This window comes from Delphinus delphis, chromosome 1 (assembly GCF_949987515.2).
Source record: "Delphinus delphis chromosome 1, mDelDel1.2, whole genome shotgun sequence".
Taxonomy (NCBI): Eukaryota; Metazoa; Chordata; class Mammalia; order Artiodactyla; family Delphinidae; genus Delphinus; species Delphinus delphis.
In genome coordinates, this window is record NC_082683.1 from 77,237,734 (window position 1) to 77,251,449 (window position 13,716).

General features: G+C 38.8%; 1 protein-coding gene across 1 annotated transcript; it reads right to left on the minus strand.

Moving 5' to 3' along the window:
• Positions 1-11,780: 11,780 nt before the first annotated feature.
• Positions 11,781-12,204, minus strand: LOC132421135 (small nuclear ribonucleoprotein E). Its single transcript, XM_060006360.1, has one exon. The coding sequence runs from the start codon at positions 12,195-12,197 to the stop codon at positions 11,919-11,921; it is 279 nt and encodes a 92-aa protein (XP_059862343.1). The 5' UTR covers positions 12,198-12,204; the 3' UTR covers positions 11,781-11,918.
• Positions 12,205-13,716: the final 1,512 nt, after the last annotated feature.

The window sequence follows — 13,716 nt, forward strand, 5'->3', positions numbered from 1 at the left end:
GGGGAGCACTTTACATATTTATGTTGAAGATATAATCACATGCTTATCCTCGGTATCTGAGTTATTTTTCTTAGGTTATTGCCCAAACCAGTAGATTGGTGTCAACTTGTTTGAAGCTAAATGTTACCTGCTTTCCTTCCTCTCCTTCCTTCTTTCCTTCAGTATTCACTGAGCTCTTAACATATGCAGACACAAGGAGACTATGTGATCCCTCTCAAAGCCAGATGTTCCTGGCTACAATACTCCAACTATGCCCTATTGGCAGGATAAAGGAGACATAGCAAGTTAACAGCAAGATTTCTCTCATATTTCTTCACAAACATTTATTCAGGGCCAGGCACTCTTCTAAGTGTCAGTGTTCCATCAGTGTCAAAAACACCTAAAAGCAGACAAAAGTCCCTAACATCAAGGGGCAGATCGAAGCAAACAATCCCTATATTTTATTTTACTGACGCTGAACTGATTCAGATAATGGAAAAGATGGAGGAAAGGACAAAGAAAGCATGTCCAAAAGAGAAACATGGGACAGGAAGTCAGGGAGATGGGCCTGTGTTAGGTTAAGATGATCAGAGGTTACTTTCTATCTTCCCTGCCATCTTTTATTCTGGATGCTTCATTACCACCCAGGCACGAGCAGCTTCTCTGCAGGAAACCTAACATTCTGAAACAGGCTAAGTTTACCATTTGTAGATATCTAAAATTTCCCTCCAAATCCCTAAAATACGGAGAGCTTGTTGCCTAGATGGATAGATCAATTGTTATCCTTAAAAATCCACGTATAATGAAGAATAACAACTGTAATCCTAGGTAATTACACATCTCCACTGCTCTCAAGTTCACCAGAGTTCTTCAATAGGGGTGTTGGAAAAGGAAAAAAGTTTTCTCTACCCTTGGAGGTTCTTCTGGCTGGCCTAATAATTAAATTGACATGAGACAGATAAACAGGAGAAAAAACAAATTTAATTACGCACATATGGGGAATCAGAACATGAGAGATTCCAGAGCAGTCGGATAAAATGAGGCGTATGTGTCATCCTGGACCAAGGAGAAGGAGGTAGTGATCTGGGACTTCAAGGAAAGGAAGGCAATCACAGGAAGATGGAAAAGAGCAAATGTTTAGTAAACAAATAATTGCTGGACCACGCAGAGACTATGAGCCACAGAGAGTTTTTGATCTCCAGGCCCTGCCAAGTTCCCTCTTACCACACCTAGCCCAGATTCTGTGTAGATATCTCAGAGGATTGTGCTCTTCCTGGACCAGGTCCTTTATATAAATTCTTTCAGGCATTTAAGAAGGAGGTAAAAAGACGGGCTTCCTGAGTCTTCTGCTTCTTTAAAATAATCAGCCTAAAATAATCCTTGTACCAAAGAGACATATTTGGGATGGCAAATTTTGCTCCCCTGCAAGGGCAAGGTCTCCTCTCCTGTCTGCATTGTTTCTTCATTTCACACTCCCTATCAGTTAACAACGATGGGCTAGCAAAATCTGACACCAAATTTCCTGAATTTATTATTTGAGAACAATACTTTTCCCAAAAAAGACATTTGGAGAGAACTGATAAGAGCCAGAAGCTTAGGTGAACATTTTAGCTTTGGCTTTATAGTTTTAAATTAGGAGCACCGCAAATGGAGATCTTAGGATAAAGTTACTGTAAATAAGATCTTTGTCTCTAAATGAGACTAGTTCCTCAAAACTCCTTTTTCTTTTTGACTTGAACTGTTCAGCCCCACTTTCAGTGAAATTCAATCACATTCATTAGCATTTCTAAAGATGTAAGCTACTCAAAACAGCTGCATTGTCTTTCCCTTTCAACTAAAATGAAGCTTTTCCTTCTAAAGGGAGAAATCTCCCTTTAGTTACGCGATTCTTTCTGCTTGGCACCCATAATTTTCAATGGTGGAGCCAACCCCCAAGAAACAGGAAGTGCAATCCCATTTGATCTCACTTGAAAGAAATTGTAAATACTTAGTAAGGACGGAACTGTGGCTCAAAGAAAAACACAAAAAAATAACTGTGGAAGAAAAAAATGCAAGTGAGAAAAAGTAATAATCATTTAAATGAACTAACTCTTCGTCCCTGGAACTCACATTATCATTATCAAGGGTACTTAATATATTCTCTATGGGAAGCAAACTGCTGTTTGTCAGCCCTTCTTCTCTTTCATTGGTTATTTCAGCAATAGAGAGGGAAACCATTTTATCTTTTTAATCTCTTAGCTCTATATAAATAACATTCCATATGCTTCAAATCATAAAATTACCTGCTTTTTTAAGGTGAGTACTGATGGAAATATCATTGTAGGAAAGAGTCAAAGGTTTACAAGTTAATCTTTTTTCACTGACTTAGAAAACTACCTTTCGTGATGCTCGGTTAAAAAGTCTTCCTGCAATTCAATTGTAAATCCAATTTTGTGCAGTTAAAACCTAAAGAATATGCTGTTACTTACAAAGGAAAATGATGCACTAACGCATCTTGAGAAGGGCAAGCCCTGGAGCTGTGTTTCCAAAAAGGTTTGCCGTGATCTATACAGATGTTCTGTTGTCCCGCTTGTGACAGTGCCATCAGGCAAGGTCAGAGGGGCTTTGTGTTACATGGGCTGGAGGTCCCATTGGCTTCAAGTCCTAACCCAATGAACTAAGCAGGCACAGAGATCAGGAAGGTGATGGGAATGCTGGAAATATGGAAATTAGTCATTTATAATCACATGTGAACAAAATAAAAGACAATGCAAAATTGAATCAATCTTCTGTTTCCAGTAGATATCAAATTGAATTAAAACACTCTAATTTATGAACAGCTGACCAAAAGAACTTTTGAAAATGAAGCAGCTCATTAATGGAATCTACTAATAGCAGCTGGGTCTGGTGCTATAGAGGGTGGGAATAGAGGCAGTCAAGGCTTTTGCTGCTAATGGATGTTTAAAAAAACAAAGTGTTTCACATGTGATTTTGCTCAAATGACTGCACTTGTGAAATTAGTAAATCCCTAAACAGGTGTGTCAGAGCCACTTTCTATGTTCAAACCTGGCAGACCAATTCCCTTCATAGGAACTGCTGCTGATCTGGGCTGAGTAAGTCTCTATAAGAAAGAAAATATGAATCTGAGACCACAAATGATAATCAGACATTCTAAGATTTCATGAAATGTAAATCCTTCCTAAAGAAATGTTCAAATTCGTGCTTATGGGGCACAGTAAGTCAGAAATGTCAAACTGCAAATGACAAGTCCCTGCAGAAGTGCTTCTTAAGAGACTGTCATCCCTGAAAGACAGGTTGGTTAACTCTCCAGCTTTCTGGGGATGCAACCGAAAATTGTGGGTAGTTACCCACATGTTACAGGGAACTGACTGGAGAATATAGATAAACACAAAGGATCCATGAGAGAAGCACTGACAAATCCATGCTATATTCCGTTAGGGACTCTCCCAACTGAGGAAAAACAACAGCATTTCCTTGTGCTTGTCAGCCCAGGGAGAAGAAATATCTGACATTGTAGCTCTGGAAGAAGCTCTGGACTCCTGGTGGAAACTGTGTCAGACAGCTTTCCTGAGTTCTGGTCATGGTGCATGCAGAGATCCAAGCTGAAAACATAATGGTTCTAAAAGATTTCATCCACTCTGTAGCAAATTTTGCCACGTGAATCCTATGCTTTAAAACTCAGTTCAATCCTGTTCTGCTAATATGTTTGCCTAGTATGTATGACCCCCTTACTCAGTGTTGGTATGCCTTAAAAAGAGACACTAGGGTTCAATGGCATGATTGAAATGGAAGGACACTAGTGTGAGTATGTGCCTTCCGCCTGAAGATATATATAACATAACAACAGCAATAATAATACTAGCTGTCGTTTATTGAGCTCGTACTTTGTGCTGGGGACAATATTAAGTACTTTAAATGCATCAATCTCTTTAATTTCTACAACAAGCCTATGAGAAAGGTATTAGTCTTAACCCATTTTACAGTTAAGAAAATGGAGTTGCAGAAAGGCAAAACAGATGGAACCATTGCTCTTTACATATACCTGTCAAGTGGTATAACAGGACTCGTCTTCAAATCTCTCCATCACCAATCCCACACATTTAACTAGGATGCTACACTCCCTTGCTTCATAATGCTTAAAATGTCCCTCTGTCCTAGTTGAGCAATTGTTCTGTGTGTTTTTGTAAGACTGTAGAGAGAATCATCCAATCATTTGACCAATTTCTGCATGACTCTATGACGTATGCGGTTCAGGCGCCAGCAGTTAAATTTAAACTCTCTAGAACAGCACTAGGCAATAGAACTCCCAGCAATGTTAGAAGTATTCTAAAAAGTTGCACTGTCCAGTATGGTAGTCACTAGTCACATGTGGCGATTGAGCACTTGAAATGTGTCCAGTACGACTGAAGAACTGAATTTTTAATATAATTTTATTTTAATTAATTCAAATTTAAATAACCACATATGGCTAGTGACCACGTATTGCACAGCTCATCCCTAGAGGGAAAAACATGATTCTCATTGAACTGAAACGATTTAATTTATTCATTTAACCAATATTTCTTGAGAGCCTACTATACACCAGACCCAGTACTAGACATTATACAAAATACAGTGAACAAAATAGACATTGATTTCTGACCAAAAGGGAGAATAAGATAAAAGAGCTAGAGAGGTTGGAGAAGACCAGGAGAGTGTGGTATCATGAAAACTCAGAGAGCCTGGGTCCCTGCTCTACTGTGTGGACTGCTGTTGAAAAGACAAGACAAAAACACATTACGAGCTGGATCTGTCATCACCAAGAAATGTTATCGCCTTATCAAGAGTAGTTTCAGTGAATTAAACAAATCAGATTCCAGATTGGAATGGGCCAGGGTAAACGGGATTTAAGAAAATGAAGACAAAGATGACTTGCATAGACAATACACTTGAGAGTCAAGACTAAAACGGGGAGTAAAGAAATGAGGGTGATATCAGAAAGAATATGCATGGTCTAGGCATCTGGATTCTGCATATTTGTAGGCCAAGGGGAATGATCTAATAGAGAAGAAAAATTTGCAAGACAGAAAATGGTGGGGAGTAACTGATGTTCTTGAGAATGCAGGAGGGTAATAACATCCAGAGACCAGTGAGGGGTCGTCCTGGCTGAAAGGAGGGACACATCCCCGGGATAGAGAAGGAGAAAGAAGATGCATACAAGTGAAGAGAGGCTGGCAGATTTGTCCACTTCATCCAACTGAGCCTAGCTGCCCTGGAGCCTACCTTAGCCAGGAGTTGCATTCAAAAAAGTCAGTCTAGGGACTTCCCTGGTGGCGCAGTGGTTGAGAGTCCGCCTGCCGATGCAGGCGACGCGGGTTCGTGCCCCGGTCCGGGAAGATCCCACATGCCGCGGAGTGGCTGGGCCCGTGAGCCATGGCCGCTGAGCCTGCGCGTCCGGAGCCTGTGCTCCGCAGCGGGAGAGGCCACAGCAGTGAGAGGCCCGCGTACGGCAAAAAAAAAAAAAAAAAAAAAAAAAATTTAATGATTCTATAAATGATATAACCTGATATTTAAAACTCCACCTTTTCATTTGTGAGAGCTGGGCAAGCTTGGAGGAATTCTGAAAGTTATTAAAGGTTTCTAAAATAAAGTTACTAAGATGCCACAGTATATAGTATGTAAAACTTTAATGTGGAAAATTCCAAAATTGCAAGGGAAGTAGTATGAGGGAAAAGAGGTTTGGAGAAGGCAGGTGAAATTGGAGGAGGAGGAAGAAGACCACAGAAATAAGTAGGAGAATCAGGGCCAGTATTGCCAACCCTGAGGAGAAAATTAGAGATGTAGATAGAGGCATAACATCTGCTCTTCTGTTCCAAGCAGCTTTTGTTTCCAAATTCACCTCCTCTCCTGTCCTTGCCTCAGCCAGGCCCTATCTCCCTTTTCTTTGAAATAATATAAATAGCAAAAACCTCACCAAACACTGGAAACCACTGTTATATCACATCCCAAATAAGATGAGTGCACTTGAGCACATAGGATGATAATAATACAACCAGGGATTTCTGTTTTGTTTTGTTTGGTTTTTTTAACTCAAGGGGATGCAAAGGGAGAGGTAAAGTAACTTCCCTCTTAAACTGTTTGTTTGAAAATAATATGCAGAAAGGGAAAAACAATCCTCAACTAACAACTGCCTTCCTTGCCATCTGCTTAATCTAAACATTAACATATCACATAACTGGGTGAACTCAAATTGCACTGGAAACAGAGTGTTCTGTTCTACTTTTTCAGACCATTAATGGGGGAGTCAAGTGAGAATTCTCTATGGGATTATATGGGCTTTATGGGCTTCCAACACATGCATTTAGGGCCACATTTTCAGTCCAGCCTTAACTCATCATACTATGACTGGAGGCAAAATTGTGCCTGGTTAATTAGCACAAGTACTAATCAAGCACTAATGAAATTTGCCCACAAGCAGTTCTTCAGACTAGGGCACAAGTAGTGCACACAATTTCCGTGTATATCACTTAACATGTCAGCACAAAAGGAGGGAAGAAATGAACAATACTTTCCTAAAATTTGCTTCAGGCTAACCACAGGCAAATATCATCTCTACCCAGAAGTAATACATTAGTTGCATCAGTGTAAACTTCATAAATCCTAAATCTGCAAACTGCATCCCAATTTGCCATATTAGGTTGCAAATTTCTAAAAATATAGAGAATGTTATTAATGAAGACACTTCATTCTCACAGATTTATGAGCTAGTTGAGACCTGAATTTGGAAATGAATGTGATCCGTAATATACCTTAAAAAATATAGGCAGTCTTTCAAGCTAAAACATCAGTTCTTAAGAGGTAGCAATAATGTTGGAAAACAGAGCTATTTATTTAAACTCAGAATAGTGAAAAAAAGGAGGCCCAATTTTATCTCTTCCATCAGTGATATATCCTTAGTCTTCTTACTGTGTTTTAAATCTGCTATTAAGATCTGTCCAAGCATAAGAGCTTATTTACAACACAAATATTAATTACACTAAGGAAGATGCCTTCAATCTATCAGTTAAATCATACTAATCGGAGATGCAGTAAGCACGTTGAAATAGTATTTATATAATCAAGCTTCACGCATAGGAAACATTTTTGCTCTGGGTCTTTCATTGTTTTGCCAAAAAAGAAGTTCTGTGTCATCCCATTTTGGGGGACAGAAGGGAAACAGTGATTAATTCTCAGAGCAAGCTCACGTTAAAAAGCCAGGCAGAAAATTAAGAGAGGACTCTAGGAGTGTGGGAGGCTGCCATCTCTTCTGCCCTGTAAACTACACTCCTTCCTTAAAGAGCTGTTACATTTCTCATGGGAAAAGATCTCACCTTTAAGGAGCTGAAACTTACCCACTTGAACAGGTGCAAGGGCCAGACAACCGGTTGTTCTCTTTATGGACTATCGACAAAGATCACTTAAAAAAATCATGATTATTGGTGAGTGGTAAAAACCAGCCAATTCACACAATGCCTTCATAAAATGAAACTCAGCTGAGAAGAAAGAGAACAGGCCAGAATCAGGGTAACTCAGATACAACCTGTCACCTGTGGCCCCATACAGTGAAAGTCTCCCACACAGCCTCCTGAGTTAAGGACAACAGGGTAATTTTGACGCTGAATTCTCATCCTTTGAAAGATGCTGTTGCCTAGGTATTATGTTATACTCATTTTTCCATTTGTAAACAGATCTAACTTACCTCTACAGAACAGTGGAAGGGGGAAAAAAGAAATTTCTTGTCATTAATGAGATTTATTTTTCTTGATTAAATAAACGTTTGTGAACTAGAGAATGTGCAAATTTAACACGCTGTGAAAACAAGCAAGGTTCATGTGGACCGCAGACACGAACAAAATTCAAGCCTGACACTCTTCAAAGGAACCAAGGGCCCCATCTGCTGATGTTTAAATGTACTACAGTAGCAAATGGATTAAAAGGAGCATATGAAAAAAGAATTTATTGAACTAAAATACAACTAAATAGCCTGAAGTTTCAGAATCTAAGAAGCAAAATGCACCTTTAGAAGTTGGAGAATGTGCCCCTCTCGCCCTCAGGGCATAACTGCAGGGAAGTCACTCCAAGCAGATAAGTAGTTATTTTGGTTTTTATTTTTATTTTTTAGTCCTTGGGAAAGGAGCTTCAAGCATACAGCCTTCACTAGCTACCTTTTCTCTACTGAAAGTCCTCTGGTTGGAGCAAGTGCTCTTAAACCTCTGGGGAATTCTTGTCTTTAAGGGACTTTGAAGAGTTTGGATCTTAATGGGTTTTGAAGCTTCCCCTTTTGTTGATAAAGAAGATATTCCAATTACTTCTCAGCCTTTTCTCCACCATGAGGTAATTCTGGGACCTTTCTCTGAAGTTTATGTTGGTTATGACCAATGCAGCAACTAAGCCAGTAGGTAAAGCATAAGAGAAAAAAACCTAGATAGGTTAGAATAATGCAGTTTTGGAGTCTAGTCACAGCTGTGTCAAATATTCATTATTTGACCTTTTTCTACCTAGTTTTACTCACCTTAAAAGTAAGGTGTCAGATTGCATGAAATGCAAATACCTCTCCTCCTAGCTCTAAAATCTATTGTGTTATCCAGAAGGGTAGAGAGGGTATCATACAAATCTTTATATCAACATAGCACATTCCATACATTAGGTGCTCCATAAAAATGTGTTAAATGGACATGTTTTCCATCAAAACGTTTTTGTCCTTTAATTATCTTCTTTATCTAATTCTGCCATTTAAGTTTCTGATACTCCTTTTATATTTGGAACTTAATAATACCTGTAGTGGACAACTATTTGCGGTAACCCAGACCCCCTTAACCCCTTTATTTAGAAAACTACCTCAGTGCTCTTAGGAACAATTATCTGTCCTCCACTATGAAGAGTGCTGATGGGACCATCAGTCAGGCTTCTCTGATCTCTCTTAGCTAAGTTGTGAGCACATAAACCAACCCTGGCCAGCTCTCTCTACTGTGGCTTTGAGTCTTACACAGAGAGAAACAGGAAGATAAAAGCAAAGAGGGTGGTGCATTCTGGAAGCATGCTCTGAAATACCTGTCAACTGGTCCGTGTTACCTTGCGCCCTAGACTCCAGGAGCTGACCTAGTTTCTGTGTTATTTCTGAGATGGATTCTCCAGCCTTTCCTTCAGGAAGCTGAAGCATCAGGCTGAGCTACTTGCCAGGTTTCCCAAAACGTTTATTCTCTGCATAAGTAGTGTGGTGGACATTTGCTGTTTGTATTTCCCACGTGCAATCCCCATTGCTTTCTTTCTAACAGATCCCGGACATCCCAGCCATGCAGTTAGGGTAGAATTGATTCCATCTCTCTCTCCAGGGGTAGATCTTGATTGGCTCAAGCTAATTATCACATCTCCTCCCTTGGCCACAGCAAATGGTTCAGAAATGGACATATAACTGAATTTGGGCCAAATATAAGATGTGGTTATTGGGGACTCTGGGGAAGAAGTTACCTCTATTTTCTGTGGCAATTATTTAAAAATCTCTCTCTGTCATTGGATGTGAAGCATGAAACCCTAGTTGTATTAGCATCAGTATCTTATTATCACAAGAGGAACCAGTCTTAAAATGAGGCCAACACTTTGAAAACTATAATGAAAAGACAGAAAGAAACTACATCCTTGGAGGTAATGTAAAAGGCCTGAAACCTGAACTTTTTAGTTATATGAGGCAGTATATTCCCTTTATTGTTTAAGCCATTTTGATTTGGATATTCTATTACTTATAACTGAAATTATCCTAAATAATATCCAGTCTATTCCTCTTGGCAATAACCAAAGAATTTAGCAGATACAGTATTCATTTAGGAATCTGACTTCCTAGGAAGGTGAATCATTCTTGTTCTTATATGCTATACTTCTGCTTAGATATTTCAATGTGATGCTTGATGTGATATTTCAAAATCATGCTTGCTTTTTTTCTATATTGCTGAATCCTGTTCAATCTGCAGTCCACTATGACCCATTATTTTCTGCCATTCTCATCTAAAGCAAATCAATCATTTATTCTCTTCTATTGGTAGCGTCTCTTTTTTCTTCCTTTGTTTACTTACTTCAGTATGTCCCATTTACCTTGTTTTCCTAAGTAACTCTCAAGTTTATCAAAGTCATTTGCAGGCAGTAAGCAAATTTTGCCTTCTAAAGTCCTTGGTATAGTATACCACATAGTAGGTATTTGTGTGAAGAATGAATGAAGAGCTTTATGTCCCAAACTACCTTTCCCTGTTAGTTTAATCAATACCCTCCTACTACATCATTAGGGTGAAAAGAAATGAATTTTACTGGAGGTCCAGCAAGGTCTTAGCTTGGGAGCAGGTGGTTACTGGGATACATACCTGATGATGTGGTCATCTGTGCTTGGGACACTCAATCTAAATCCCTTTTTGGATAAACCCTTGATTTTCCCCTTTTGCACTTGCTGTACCTATTCAACTTCCAACTGTACTTTCTCTCAGTAATATGAAGAAAAGCTGGATGGACCAGCTCATTGATTAAAACACTGGTTCTCTCTCTTGTCATCTGAGGCACTTACTTATTTCACATCTAGTTCCCAGGCACCTTCGACATAACAGCTCCTTCTGTTTCAACTCTTTCCTGATACCCCTCCCCCAGAGTCACTCGCCTTTTTTCTTACCCATCCCAACTGTGGGATCTCCATCCACCAACTTGGTGAAACTGAAACACCAGCTTTTCCCCCTCCCTCATCCAGCACATCTTAATGAGTTACTGAGTATGATTGATTCTATTTAAGTAATATTTTTTAACATATTACCTCCTCTCCACTCCTACCTGCATTTTCTAGTTGGGATTCTTTTAATCTCTTACCTGAACTAGCCGTCTACTTAGTGTCTCTGTCTCTGCCTCCAGTCCTGCCATGTTCATATACATCTTCCATCTGTCCCCAGGGTGATGTATCGAAAATGTAAATGTGACCTTGTCATTACCCTGTATAAGACAATGGTTTCCCATTACTTTCACTATGTATTCTAACCTGGATCCTGCCTGCTCTCTTCTTACTTCTCACCACTTTGGACATAGTTATTAAAGTTCCAGGAAGATTAAACCACATGTGGTTCAGTCTCTGAAACATATTTCTTCCTGCTCCTATTCCTTACTCATGCTGTTTTCTCTGCCTAGTATAGCTTCCCATCACTTCTTCCCTAGCTAACTTTGACTAAACCTGCTTGGGTGTCATCTTTCCTAAGGGGTATGCTCTGATTACCCCTAGACTTGATCAAGTGATTCAATTCTATGATTCTAGAGAATTCTGTACCCCATCACATTCTAGCATTACAAAGCCAAATTTGAAATAGACACATCAACACACTGCCTATGCTATGTCTCCTTGTGTAGCCTTTAATGAACTATTACACTTGATTTTACCATGTGACTTTACCCTCTTGTTACAGCTGATTGAATCAGGGGTAGGTACAGAGTGTCAAAGGGCAGCCATGGTTGCTTTAAAAAACATGGGCTGGACAAATTCTATCATGTTTGTAAGTATTTTGAACTGAGGAATACAGAGAAAACATTAGAAACATGGGCAATTTCTGAAAACCCATTATGTAGAGAAAAATAATGACTGATCCCTCACGAGAAGAATATTTTTACCACATCACACAGCATGTGGGATCTTAGTTCCCCAGTCAGGGATCAAACTTGCGTCCCCTGCATTGGGAGCATGGAGTCTTAACCACTGGACTACCAGGGAAGTCCCAAGAAGTTTTTGTTTGTTTGTTTGTTTGTTTTTTTAATAAAAACAATCCCACAGCATTTATTGTCATCTGGTAATAACATAAAGGTGAGCAAAACAATATGAATAAATGCTTTAGAAATACACTTCTAACAAAGCACACCTAAAAAAACTGTATTGCCTTCTCAACAATTTCTCACTTCATTGATCATTTCTAGTTGGAGACACTTTGGAGCAGAGTAATGTTATCTCCTTTTAGCATGATCCGACCCAGTTGTTTTCTTGACTTTGTTTTAGAATGAATCTCTTCTGCATCATCTAATACGAGGTTCATATACTCATCAAAACCAATGATACAGCCCTCTATCCGCATATTCACTTGCTCATAAAGCCACACCTGAATCCGAGATCTATTTTGCAAGTATCTGAAGATGAGATTGATTGGCTGCACCATCACCTTCTGCACCTTCTGGCCCTGGCCCCGGTACGCCATGGTGGAAGCTCACCCCAAGAAGTTTTAAGTGAGCAGAAACCACACGTAAGCAGAAGGTATGCAATAGAGAAGTAAAGAGAGCCTGGTGAGGACTTGTGAAGTCCCACTCTGAAATGAGTGAAATCCCCAGGGCCACCTGCATCCAGAGCCACCTTTCAATTCTTGCTCTCTGAAGTCAAGAGGCTCAGCTTTCCCTGAGCTTATCTTGTGTGCTTATCTTCTTATAATAATCTTTCTAATACATGAAGATGTATGAGCTGAGTCTTAGTTCTAGTAAGTAAAGGAGTCTAATCAAAACAGCACTGAATTTTCCTCTGTCCTCATTGGTCTTTACCACTAGATTATATGCTTCCCAAGGGCAAAGAACAGATATAGCATCTGGAACATAGTAAGTAGTAAAGAGAATAGATATTGAAATTCATGAATGAGAAGCCAAATAGAAGGCGTGGAGGGCAGGTGATAGGGATCTGTTGCCAGTAAATGTACATTAACTATAAGGAAATTTATATAAAACAATAAGAGAGTATACTCGTCTCATCAATTACTTAAAGATACTTTATTTTTAAGTGATTATTATGCAAGGGAAATTTTTCCATACTACTCTCTACCTTGTAAAATATGGTACTTGAAATTTGATGCTATATATGATTTTATAGGTTAATTAAACAAGGACTTAATGATCACCTACTATGTGCTTAGCACATTGCTACATGCTATGAAAGATACTAAAATATATAAATGCAAAATTCCTGTTCTTGAGACCCTTATTTTCAGCATCTGTTCTTTATAAATCTTCATTATCACCCTATTCCCTGATTTTTACGAACTATTTTGAAACTAATTTAATTATCCTATAACTTGCTCATAGAAGCTTTCTAAAAAATGGAGTATTTTTTAAATGCCACAAGTTCTAGCTTCTTGCTCCAGTTAATCTAGTAAAAGCACAGTGAAATATTATCAACAATAGACTTCATTTTTTTGACTACTTCAGCCACAATAAAGAGATTATGAAAATTCTAAATGCCTTGCAACTTAAAGTATATAAACTCTATTTTTCAAACTATATGAATAGCTGGAAGAAGCAGCTAAGAGTAAAGGCAAGCAGGGAATTATAGAATAAAACTTTCATAAAGTCTCTGAGATGTCTGGTGAGGAAGTCTCAGGGCTGACTGATTTAAAACCTTAAACACCATTTTGTTGACACAGAATTCTTTTATATATTTTCAGTATATAAATTGTGAGCTCCTCTAAAGGAAACACAGTTTTTCACAGCAAAAACAAAGCAAAAAGCCTCTAACTTGTATTACATTTTAAGCACTAGATAACTTTGCGAGCAGGTAACCAAGTTTATGAAATCATGTTTATGAAATCATGTAAGTCAGCACTCTGTGAATCCCTGTGGCTGGAAGTAACTCCCAAGCAGACTTTCTATTGACACATATCTAACCATTTTCACATTTAATATTTTTCCTTATGGTTGTGAATGTGCCTCAAAAATATGGAAATGTGAAAACCAATA